This window comes from Phalangium opilio, unplaced genomic scaffold (assembly GCF_054372755.1).
Source record: "Phalangium opilio isolate 3A_F unplaced genomic scaffold, DU_Popi_V2 ptg000075l_1, whole genome shotgun sequence".
NCBI classification, from domain to species: Eukaryota; Metazoa; Arthropoda; class Arachnida; order Opiliones; family Phalangiidae; genus Phalangium; species Phalangium opilio.
The window spans coordinates 163,026-175,404 of record NW_028324184.1 but is presented as its reverse complement, the minus strand read 5'-3'; the positions used below and the strand labels follow the sequence as shown (position 1 = coordinate 175,404).

At 36.2% G+C, this 12,379-nt stretch overlaps 2 protein-coding genes across 3 annotated transcripts in view; one reads left to right on the top strand and one right to left on the bottom strand.

Annotated features, from left to right (window-relative positions):
- Window positions 1-4,036, top strand: part of LOC149658566 (vasopressin V1a receptor-like) — a 121,126-nt gene extending 117,090 nt beyond the window's left edge. For both annotated transcript variants that reach the window (XM_089844148.1, XM_089844149.1), the window contains one exon: window positions 751-4,036. In XM_089844148.1, coding sequence (XP_089700274.1) covers window positions 751-1,353 — 603 coding nt within the window. In that variant the 3' untranslated portion in view covers window positions 1,354-4,036. The remainder of the gene's footprint in view (window positions 1-750) is intronic.
- A 1,036-nt stretch (window positions 4,037-5,072) lies between these two features.
- LOC149658565 (glucose dehydrogenase [FAD, quinone]-like) lies at window positions 5,073-12,368 on the bottom strand. Its single transcript, XM_089844115.1, has 10 exons — window positions 12,289-12,368; window positions 12,058-12,212; window positions 7,057-7,262; window positions 6,797-6,992; window positions 6,475-6,728; window positions 6,241-6,411; window positions 5,882-6,181; window positions 5,599-5,773; window positions 5,274-5,493; window positions 5,073-5,202 (listed from the first exon to the last, which is right to left on the bottom strand). The coding sequence occupies exons 1-10, from the start codon at window positions 12,366-12,368 to the stop codon at window positions 5,073-5,075; spliced, it is 1,887 nt and encodes a 628-aa protein (XP_089700241.1).
- Between the last annotated feature and the right edge of the window lie 11 nt (window positions 12,369-12,379).

The window sequence follows — 12,379 nt, the reverse complement described above, 5'->3', positions numbered from 1 at the left end:
ACTTGTTATTTTCTAGAAAAACCAATAATAGAAACATTTTCATTATTTGTAACTATAAAAAGATACTTTAATTTACTTCAAATCCTTTGATAAATTGTTTTTCTTTGTCTCTCTAAAATTTATTATTTATATTATCTGTAATAAGATCGAGTACATCTTTTTTTATTCTGCCAAACACTCGCCGATCTGAGGTCAAATAGTTTCGATATAACTGAAGCTAAAAAAATCTGACATTAAAAAAAGCTAATTGCATACTTATGAGAGTTGTCAGATGGTTTAGACACATGACATAGGAAAATAACAAAAAACTAGAATGCTTTTTGGTTTTTGCATACAGTAGTTTTGTTCAAGAGCAGCTTGCAGACAATCAAGAGAAGAAGTGTATTGTAGAGAAGGCTCATGACTTTTCAAATGTAAGTTAAACTGTACAAATGTCATGAGCCTCCTAGATAAACCGACCGGTTTGTTCAGGGAATTTATTATCAATCAGTCAATCAGTCTTAACTTTTGTTTTGATATTGATCTGTGAACCGCTCTTGAACAGAGTTAATATATATTACAAGTCACGTTCTCTTTCTATATCCCTTTGTTGATTCCCACCACTATAACTTTCTCAAATTGAGCTAAGCAGCTTTGAAAACTTATTTTCCTAAACCTAAAACGGAAATAATCGTAATGGTTTTGTATAAATGTATTTTATTTTCTTTTTCCATCCTTTTTCTCTTTCCTGACAAAAATCCAATTACCCAGATCTGTATTATCTTAAGCTTCCTTATTTGTTGGACGCCTTACTTTGTGGTCCACAACATTCGAATTTACAGCGATTACAAAGTTAAAATCGCTCCGTATCTATTAGTGGGAGCCGAAACTCTGGCCCTTTTAAATAGCGCCTTAAACCCAATCTTCTACGGATATTATAACGTCCGGTTAAGGAAAGGTTTCATCGAAATCGTTTATCGTAAGAGAGATTTGGGTTCCTGCGTCACGGCCCAAACTTCTTACACAAATGGAAACGCCGCTCCCGCCAATAGTGCCGCCGGGGTGCCGCCGCCTCACAATAGTCATCAGCGAAGTAGCCATCACTCGGACAGACGAAACGACTGTCTCGAATGCGTCGAGGGATCCTACAGTAGCGGTTCTTACAGAAAGGATAGCGGGAAACGTTGCAAAAGAGGCACGAACAATACTCTTTCCGGTAGTTTCGAAATGCGACCCCTTCATTCTTCCGCTAACGAAGATGGTCGACCGAAGACGACCAAGTCTAGCTCAAATTCGTCCCACTGTTTGGGTTTCAAGAATGGACAAAAGAACAAATCGATTTTGCTCGCGGAACACAAGTGCGATAGTGTTTGAATTAAAATACGTTAAAACGCGATGTTTTTAGACCGAGTTTGATTGAGAAACTCTGAAAGGTTACAGGGTAACTTTATTTAAATTAAGCCGCCCAGGTAGGCGTAACTGATTTTTAGCGTACCTGTATGGAAGTGTAAACGGAAGATTTTCTATGGTGTTACGCAGTCTGAACTTTCATCTGTATAGAGCGTTTTAAATTCGCGTAAGGATGAGATGGAATTAATTTCTTTTCTTTTACATTTTGACTAAAATCAGAAGTAAATTATACTTGAACTAATATCTCTCCCTATTGTACATACATTCTTATATCGAAAACATTCCATTAATATGGTAAATTTATATGATATATTTCATAAGTTTTAAACTTGTCGTGCACTGAGACACTGTTTTCGAATGAGTAAGTGTTAGGATTATGCATGGAATATATCTTGTAAATTTACGATTTAACGTATTGAAGACTTAAAACAATATACAAATGTTAAATGGTATATACTTTATCTCTATATTATTAAAAAGTGCCTGTATTTAACAGTTCGGAACTCGTAACCGTTAATAAGTTGCGGGAAATAGTTTTAAAACTACTATCTTTTAATAGCATTCGTTATAAAGTAATAAAAATAGGGTCAACTTTCCCTTAACTACGTCATCAACACGTAACCCGGTATTACTTTGAACACTTTTGCTTGACCTACTTAAGCTATCTTGACCATTTCAAATTATTCCATGACCACAAAAGAGATCCTACATTTCAATGTTTACTGCAGGGGCGTTGAGTTGATGGCTCAATGCCCGCACTTTCCAAACCTATATCTTCTCAAACAACATTCATCTAGATTTAGTTTATATTGCCTTCAATGGTAAACTCCCCTACTCTCGAGGTCACGTGACGAGAGTACAAACACAAAATTCTCTCTCTCACACTGACTTTACTATCTTCTTGGAATATCAAAAACCTCCCCGAGTAAATTACTCAAGCTCTAGTACTTGCCTAAGTTGAGTTGTGTACGGACTGTACATAGCTATGTATAGGTACTACCTTTTTGACAGGGGAACGTGCGTAAATTTTGAAAGGTCATTGCGTGACCCTTCCTAACCCTTTCTACTTAGAGGACACAGGATATAGCGGTTAAATTCTTCGAAATATCCAGGGCAAAAGTAAATTCATTGGAAGTAATCAGAGTGAAGTGAAGACTTTGAAGAAAATGTAAACGCTTCAAAAACTTCATTCACTTCCCCTTTATTTTAAGTCTCGTTTGATTTCTTTACTTTCCCCTTTAAACAGTTGCGTCAGTGGCACTCGAGACATTTCTCCTTAAACAAATTAACATGTCAATAAAATGTTCAGAATTTGAGACTGAAGGATTTAAGTTTATCAACTTCTCCTCTCTCTGGCTCGACCAAGAGTTTTAATGAGTTGGGGTTTCTTTACAACCCTTTTCATAATCCCCCTATCACACTCTCTTCTCTTTCGACTTAATTCCTCGCGTTTTAAAGGTGATTTTGATAGATGAATTTTTTTTTTACTTACCCGGACAAAAATTTGCATATAAATTATGTGTGTAAAAGTGATGGTACGGTTAGTGATAATGTTTATGAGCTGAAATTTTATACCTGCACGGGATGACCATATTGCGTTGTTAAAGATGTTGTTTTTGATAATAGTACTTAGTGCTGGACGTTGGTCAGCAACGGACGGATTTATAGCATCTTAAAGACTATAAAAGGAACTCCGAAATGATTATTATACTTAAGGAACAAAATTTTACGAATTAGTTTTAATTATGTTGGATTTTGAAATCCTTCGTAATAATATGTGTCAATTTAATTTTGCTCAATTTCTTTGCTACTTAACTTAAACTAATTAAGTTTGATATTTTGATATATTTTTATTATCTTATAACAGCCTTTAAATTAGGCTTAAGTGATTCCCAAGAAGTTAAACCTAAAATTGGTTAACGTCTATTCCAACGACGGGTTGAGCCTAAAGAATGGTCAACTGTTGGTCTTGGTTATCCGGTCCGCTTAGAGCTATTATTGGAAATCACTCGAATCAGTCCAATAATTATTCATTATCGAACGAATGTTTAACAGTAAACAATTTCAGTTTGCTAAGCGGAGTTTGTCGATGAAAATTCCGATTACATTGTTATAATTATTAAGTTTGCTAAGCTACAAAATAATTTTAATTTTCAATGGCCTTAATTAACAAGACGCACAAAGTCACAAACTTACTCGTAAGTCAAAAGTGCTCAATGTTTAAAAAGAACCAAATTAATTTAAGCCTATTTTGGCCGAATTAACATTAAATATACATAGCGTTCGATACCAAAGGCCTAATTAATGTTTTCATAACGTTTCGCGCCAATTTTAACCAATCCCAGCGATAACACGTGACTTTGTTAGAGTCTAGTAAATCCAATGAAATATTAATTAAATTTTAAATTATAATATACCTCTATTTGTTAAGTTTTAAAACCAAAAATATTGACAAACAAAAACTCGTGTTGTTTCGTTTTAAATTAATCTACTAAAAACCAATTAATTTTGTAAATATTTTGTATTTCATAATATATTCATAAAACGAATGAAATGGAAAGCAATTTTCCTTTCATCTCGTGCTTCAATGTATACTATATACACTAAGTACAGTGTACAATAATTAAACTGTTATACTATGTTTGAAGATTAAGATTTATGTAATAATGTTAAGAGGATTTTATTCCCTTTGAACTAATAATGGAATTAACGTCTTAATATTATGCCTTTTCTCTTTTCATGTATAGCGACGTTAAATGTGAATCAACGTTGGAACAAGAGTATCGCCACTTTCGAAATGGGAAGTAACCGTAAATCAACCCAAGGAAATTATACAAGGTATGTTATAACGTAGAACCACGTTCGTTTTAACCAGGTAAAAATATACCTAACCATAAATTAACCTTTTAATTATCTAATGAGGTCATTTTAATATTTTGCGGGGTTGATTTAGTTTGCCATCCAGGGCTAATATGGTCCGAGGATGGAGTGGGAGGGGGGATGGCCTTGTCATCACTTGATAGATGACTGATAAAGAGTTCTCTAACTTCTCTTTAGCATCGCCAGCGCGAGTTATCAGTCATAATAATATTAGGGTCTTGTAAACTGGGGAAGGGCTGAACTAAAGAGATGAGATATTTGAGTAGGCCATATTTAGATTGATGAATAATTATCCCATCACTTATGCCTTATTAATTATGCAAGCTTAACTGCGTGGCAATTTTTTTCTTCTTTTATATTTGAGACAAAAAGTCCTCCGCCCTTTTCTATGTAATAATTGCTGTCGGCGTGATTTCAAAATGGCGGTTTTATTAGTGATCGAGTAGGTTATGATTGGGTGAAATTAAAAAAAAAAGAGTTGCGTTTTTATTCTAAAAGGTTAAAGTTCAATTAAGGTGGTGTTCAGGGTCATTTAAATGGGAAGAGTGTGAAACATACTCCGTAATTTTAAGGGACAATTAAATTATCAGGTTCAGTTAAATTTATTTCCTTGTAAAATTCTGCAATTATGCTGAAATATTCGAATTTAGTGACGCGTATTGTTGTTTTGTGTCAGGGACTGTTGGTTTTAATTAAACGGAATTAGGTTAGCTAGAGAAAAGGGCCATGACATTAATGCAGTCAGTATACTATTGAGTTTTAAAAAAACAATTCCAAGGACTTTATTCGTAACATAATTTGCATTACAATCCTTTCTTAATCATATCCGCCGCTTTTTCGCCAATCATGATGACGGGAGCATTGGTATTACCTGAAATTACTTGCGGCATGATCGAAGCGTCTACGATCCTCAAGTTTCCAATACCCTTAACCCTGAAAAGGTCGCGCAAAAACATTAATGAATAAGTTTAACTACAGAACAGTCAGATAGCAAGCGATATTACCGTAATGTTGGGTCGACTACAGTCGTACTGTCATTGGCTGATCCCATCTTGCAAGTACCAACACCGTGTAGGGTTGAAATGGTTAAGGTCCTGGCGACACATTCGAAGTAGGCGTCGCTTTCGACTTCGTGTTGTTCGCATCCGGGAATCGGTCCAATTAATTCTGGATTGAATTTGGACAAGGCTTCGGATTTTGCAATGGCGTTCATTATTTTCATACCTATGCGAGTTTCAAATCAATTCAAAGCCAAATTCTAGCGCCTTTGTATGTGTACTGTAGAATAGGATGATTTTTAAAAGTCTAACAGAAATTTCGCGAACGTACCCGTAACTAGAATGTCCACTTCTTCTTGCTGACTCAAGTAGTTAAGTTGCAAAATGGGAGGGACAGTAGGGTCAGTCGAATTGAGGGTAACGTTTCCCTTTGAACGAGGGTGCAACATAATCAAAAATGCCGTGAAAACCGGTTTATCGAGGTATTTTTTAAAAAAGTCTTGCACCTATCGAAGAAATAAATACACTTTGTCAACTGAATGCAACAACAGCTTTTAAGCCGTTCCATCTCCTCGATAAGGTTAGTGGGTTCAAGATTCGAAGAAAAGGCTTACCTCTTTGTTAAAACCAGATGCGCCCCCGTTTAGGGTTGAGAAAAAGTAAAATTGTAGATCGTTATAATCCCCCGCAATTTTTTCAAACGTGGATTTGGCGTAACCCACAACTTCCATAAGAATGGGCGAACTCAGGATTCCGGTTAAAACTTCAGGAAAGTCCGGATTATCGTTGGTCGTGAAATTTTGCACTTCCGAGGTAGATAAGTTATCGGTGGAGTTGACTAAATAAGCGTTACCATAACATCCAGCGTGATCGTGAAAGTTTTGACCCACCGGTAAATCCGCGATAACTTTGATCTAAAACAAACTTTAGTAACACATAATTAAACTAGACATACTGCCATCTTGGTACATACTCCAAAACTTTCCAAATGCGCTCTTGGTCCAACTCCGGACAACATCAAAAGTTGAGGTGTTTTGACAGCTCCCGCGCTTACAATAACTTCTCGGTTGGCAGTTACGCTAAACGTTTGATTATTTTTTATGTAAGTTACGCCCCTGGCAACTTTGTCCTCGGATATATCAATCTAAGTGCGAGTTAATAGTTTAAACTTGTACTGGAGACATTTTTAAAGTAATTATAGTCATACCTTGATGACAAGAGCACCCGTGATGATTTCTAGATTATTACTGGAATTCTGCGGTTGGAGATAGGCCCTTTCGGTGCTACAACGATAGCCATTCTTTATCGTTGATTGGATGATACCAAAACCGGCTTGCTTTTCACCATTAGAATCGACTATTGGAAAGCCCTGTTCTTGAGCAGCTTTCAAGTAATTGTCTCTCAAAGGAGTGGTGTAATTCGGTATGGACGTACCAAGTGGTCCATCGGTACCATGATATTCTTTAAGATACCACGCGCATCAGTCAGAGTAAAGAATGGCTAAGGTGTACATAGTCAAAATTACTTACCTGTATCAATGAATTCGTCACTAATGGATGTCCCTTCTGCCTTCTTGAAAAAAGGCAAGACATCATCGTAGCTCCACCCCTCGGCTCCGTATTGAGACTCCCATAAATCGTAATCTATTTGGTTACCACGGACATAAAGCATGCCATTAACTTGACTCGAGCCACCCAAAGTTTTTCCTGAGACGTAGTTGCAAGTCTATATATAATAGGTGTAAAATTGGTTAAATAATTAGTTAACGTTCATATGCCCCTTTCAGTACTTGGTTAGCCGTTCCGAGGCAACTCTTTCCATTGGGTTGAATGGGGTAAACCCAATTTATGCTGGTATCCGAACCCAAAGTAAGCGCGTATAAAGGAATTTTGGTTTTTTCTGGTGGAATTGGACCAGCTTCTAGTAAAAGAACATCTCCAACATTATCCTTGCTTAGCAAACCAGCTACTGTAGCTCCTCCTGATCCAGCGCCGACTAAAACGTATTAAAACAGTAAACTAAAGTCTAAAAACATGTTAAAAGATCGAATTACCAACGATAAAATCGTAAGATGACTTTTTAGGTTCATTTAATTGTTGCCCAAAACAAAAGGATATTATTGTCAAAAAGTAAGTGGCGCATTTGAAAATGAACATATTTAATATTGCTTGTTACTTTCTAACAGCGTTGAATCAAAATATTATAGTTATTGTTGAACGAGTTATATAGTTCAGTTTGTACGTAGATGTACTCCTCTATTGCGGTTAGGTTATGTACGTGTTTCACGAATGACATTGACGAAGGCTCAATGTGAAGCTGTTTTCCATTGCCCGCATTCAATACCTGGTAACCATATGGTTTAGGGGATTGTAGTGTTTTTTATTGTACTTAAAATAGACCAATAGAGAATTCAAGAAATAGATCCAAAGAGGTGTACGTGAGCGTTTTAAGCCTAATTTTTTGTTTCATATTTTGCCCCAAAATACGAAGTACAATCCTGTACTTCACTCTTGTGCATTTCAACACGGGTCCGAGTTATTTTTGGATAACTAACTAGTTTATTGCGAGATTTGGTATATTACTGCTCATAGTGTAATTTTTTTTTGTCGCTACTGGTTTGACCTTTTCCGAAATACTCGCTTGTTTTCTGGGAAAATAATTCTGCCAAAAAATACTGGCATGGAGGAAAAACAGGAAGAGGAAAATGCAGTCCGGCTTCACCTTGGTCTGGCTCTATCATGTTATGTAGGTATCCTTGTCAAGTGACAAAACTAACATTATTACGCCCTCCAATATTTAACAGGATAATCTCCCACTTGTATCCTTGGATTTATAAGTGCCTATCAGATGATTGAGAAGCGGTGTCCCTTTTCTTCTCCTTTATTTTCCTCCATGATACTCCTAATGGAGCAATCCCTTTTATGCCACTAATTTCCATGACTAAAATAGTTGTAGCACTTGCCATTTGGCGATTAAAATGTTTCCACCCCGCTCTCGATGGCAGGCAAATGCGGGGGTTAAAGCGATGAATTGGAATTTTGCGTGTGAGAATAATAAATTTGTGATTCCATTGAGAGGGGAACATATACATTTTCTTAAGCCAGTTGTGCACTTCTTAACCTCATTCTTAATAAGCGGTTTGGCGCAAGAAATTAAGTTACTTTGAGAAAAGACTTCCTGTTCTTGCTTCCGAAGTGCCCCCCCACCCCTAATTAAAGGCTTAGCAATGTCTTACACTAGTTTTTATAAAGACACAAAGTGACAGAAGGAATATTTCAGGAAAATTCCTTAAACATTCGAGAGAGCTGCTTTTCCTTTTAAAAAGCGACATTGTCAAAATTTGCATAACAACCGAGTGAGAGCGTGTTTGGCTTTTCCATTTTTATTTCCTTTTTCCCAACCTAAAATGCAGTCAATTTTGATGAAAGAGAAAGACCTTAACTCTCCTATACAGCTTGTCCCCCAAAATTTTACATTATTTTTGCGTTATATGTGAAGGCAAGTGGGAAATTACAAAATAAGGGATTTTGATGGCGTAAAATTGTATCCAACATAGAATTTATGGATTTTTATCAGCTTGAGTTGACAGTACGTACGATACTAGGCTCCCTATAACTTGGGTAGGTGTGTTATGCGGGTTTATCAATGACAAATTCGAAAAAACTGAGTTGTACATATCAAAATTGAGAATATAAGACAGCGGTGCTTTCCCCTCGTTTTAAAAATCTATGAAAGGGAGTAATTTTAAAAGCCGATATTTTGTGTCAAAAACTCTTAAATGTCACGTGGAAAATATCGGTTCTAGATGATTCGTGATTGCTAACTTCAAAATGAATCTGAGATTAAAAATGAGAAACGTTGGTGTTTGTTTTCAAGAACAGAAATTATATGTAGTAGAAATAGGGCGTAAGAAAGTTAAAAAGTAAATATGATTGAGAAGAGTATGTCCGTAATTAAGGTAAATAAATTAAGGAAGAACTTATATAGCAGTGTCTAAGAATAACTGAAAATATTATTTTTGGATAAAATTTCAATACCGCCATAAATTTTGAAAGAAAATAAGTGCAGAAAAAAAAATTGAAAAGATAATTATTCTAATATGAGCTAGGTTCTTTGGGGCGGATACCCTGTTATTAACCTGCACTAAGATCAAATTAGATTTCTATCTATAACTAAATAACCATATTTTCAGGGCTGGTTGATTTTAATCCCAAATTCGGACCCAAATTATTACCTTTCCCTAATCCACCTAAAAAAATAAGGTATATTTTTAACAATAGCTTAATCATTGAGCGGAGCTCTTCAATCTAGAATCGAAAATATCGAAAATAGAAAAAAAATATTCAAATTATTTCGGATGTTGGATGAGATTATAGCGTGGAAGGATAACAATTTCCGCCCTTGTATATACGCGAGTTACTATTTCGTTTATCCGTTAGAGAAATTGCGTGTATATTCAAAGTTATCGAAAGTTTCACTGCGTTAACCTCGTAATTGCATGCAATCGGACTGACTACTGGGAATTTTAGGATATTCTTCTTTTCTTTCCTTGTTATTTTTGGAATCGCACGCTCGATTGGACCAATGATCGATTAGCGATCGAAACAAAGGAACTCTCTCTTAGCTCCCAAATTAAGAGAATGGGTGGGCTTTATTACGAACTGCAGGCCAATTTTCTCATTCAACGATTTTTCACGAGAGAATTTGGAGAAAGGCAATTTTCTTCAACTTACCGATCGTTTCATTTTCTTTTTTATTACAAATTCGATTTCATTTATCGGTTAAATATCGTATAGATACTTAAAGGGTCTCGTACGACTCGAGTTTGTTTTTTTTTTGGCATCATTTAACGCATCAAAATTAAAAAAAAAATCAATTTTTGAGGAATGAACCAATGTAGCATTGATAGTACAGAAAACTCGGGTTGGAATTTTGAAGCCGGAATTCCTAAACATATTTATTACGATCTCTAAACCGGAAATAATATTGAAACAAAAAGGGGGAAATGAAATTGGAGCACCGATTCTGACATTGAGAAAGAGAGAGAAGAGTTAAGCCATTCCTCTTCGATATCATTGGTTTATTCTTTACCCAACTAAGGACGATTTTTAAATTGAAAAAAGGGTCTATAATAATAGATTGTTGATGAAATAGGTATTAATAATTCGGGGCTGATGATTGCCAATCATATCGTAAAGTCGAACCAGTTGGGAAAGAATGAATGATTTGGTTTAGGGATTCCCAATTAGCTAGTTCCTAATCAAGAGATGGGTTGTAGGATTATTACGTCAGCTTATTAATTAATTAAGAATTAGTCAAATTAATCCGTATTCGCTTTAATTATACTGAATTGGGCGTACATCCCATGTCTAAAAATAAGGTTGCTTTCGATTTCATGACGCTATATTTTCATTCCAACATTCTTGAGCGTTATACTCGATTCAACCTTTGACCTCTGTTAGTCTGTTTTAATATATTACTGGCGAGAGATGAATTATTCAGAATACCTATCGCTACGAATTTTGATCATGTTATCTGAAACTCTGTATCATGCCGACGGGATGTTCTAATATATAGGAGACTGGCAGAAATAAACGTAGCGAACAGAAATAGTTAGTTGACTAAGTTCAGGTATACCAAGCCCTGGTTTAGAGTTAGCTAATCAAACATTCAATTCAAATCTCTCGCGGAAAATTACGTATGCCAAACTTCTTGACTTGTTTATGTCATTATACGCTCAAGTAATTTCCAATAGGGGTTGGATATCCTCCACTTCAAGAGGCTTTAGGAAAATATAGCGAAAGCCGTGGCTGATCGATACGCAATGTTTAACCTCTTAGGTGAAGAAAGTAGTTTTTACAAAATGCCGTTGAACGAACAGAGTTTATTTCTGAAGAATTCAGACCCAAAAATCTTTAGAAAAATTTAGAACTTAAAGCGTTGCCACGATGAAAGGCCAACTTGAACTAGTGACTAAATGCTAAGAGCTGTATTGTAAATAGATTACAGCGTAACCCGATAATAATCTCCATAAGTATGGATGGGTCGAATATCCTCTACATTTTGATGAGAGAGTGAGAAGTATCTCTTTGTGACTCGTTCCTCGAAGAGAGCCACCTCCTTCAGCGCGATACCCAACGGTGAACCCATACTTATGAAGAGTATTAAAGGGTTTTATCCATCTCGACTGAGGCAAGAAATCAAATACGAAATTTCTTGGAAATCCTTCCATTCAGTTTAGGAAATTCTATTTAGCTCGGAGGCTCGGAATATTATTAAGCTTGGAAAGGACGTGGTGTTTTGTGGGAAAACTACTAAAATAAATCCTCCTCAGGTTGAAACTTGATATTGGTAAAGAATTTTTCTTGTGATCTTATTGACGTAGGCCTAGTGGGTGTGATATTTGAAAAATCCATTCACTTTGGGGAAATTCCATTAAAAGCGTCGACGGTATTTCAACTAGCAGGCTTTGAAGATTTTTAATCTCATAAAGGATGCTCGTGATAGGTACACGTGGTATTATATGGGGAAGTTTCTATATCTTTCTTAGGTTGCCACTAAGCTTTGGAAAAGGATATTCCTCGCGATGTTATTGACAAAATGGGTGTGATATTTATCCATCTCTCTCTTTGCCTTTACCGGTCAATACCCTAGCTACTTTTACTGTGTCCACAAAATAGTGAAAACTGTCATGATAGAATAAGAAAACCCCACTCGCTTCCGGCTGCCAGTTTTCATCTTCTTCCGTTGTGGTTACAAGGAGGATTAATACTGAAGTGGAAATTATTACCCGATATGACTAAAGGCAAGGAAGATGGAGATAGGGAAGTTTCGTGTAACGCTATAACTCGCCCAAAAATCCCGTTTTCGGCTTGGATGTGCATGTGCGCACTTTTCTCGCGCATCGTGCTGAGGATAGGCGGCACTACTGGTTTCCAACCGAGACTGCGCAGTTCAAACTAACGCCGAATATAAGTCACGTGACCTGCTACATTTCGTGAAGAGAGATTCCTATACTGACCAAACTTCCCTATCTCCATCTTCCTTGCTAAAGGGTCTTATAAGAGTAGAGTATGCATGAAAAGATATAGAAATCCCCATAGGCAATTTTG

Excerpts from the sequence above, each read along its gene's own strand:
- LOC149658565 (XM_089844115.1), bottom strand. The coding sequence starts at position 12,368 with ATGGGGATTTCTATATCTTTTCATGCATACTCTACTCTTATAAGACCC. Across the intron at positions 6,182-6,240 it reads CGCATTTGGAAAGTTTTGGA|ATCAAAGTTATCGCGGATTT; the intron begins GTATGTACCAAG and ends AGTTTGTTTTAG. Across the intron at positions 5,203-5,273 it reads GTAGTCGACCCAACATTACG|GGTTAAGGGTATTGGAAACT; the intron begins GTAATATCGCTT and ends CGACCTTTTCAG.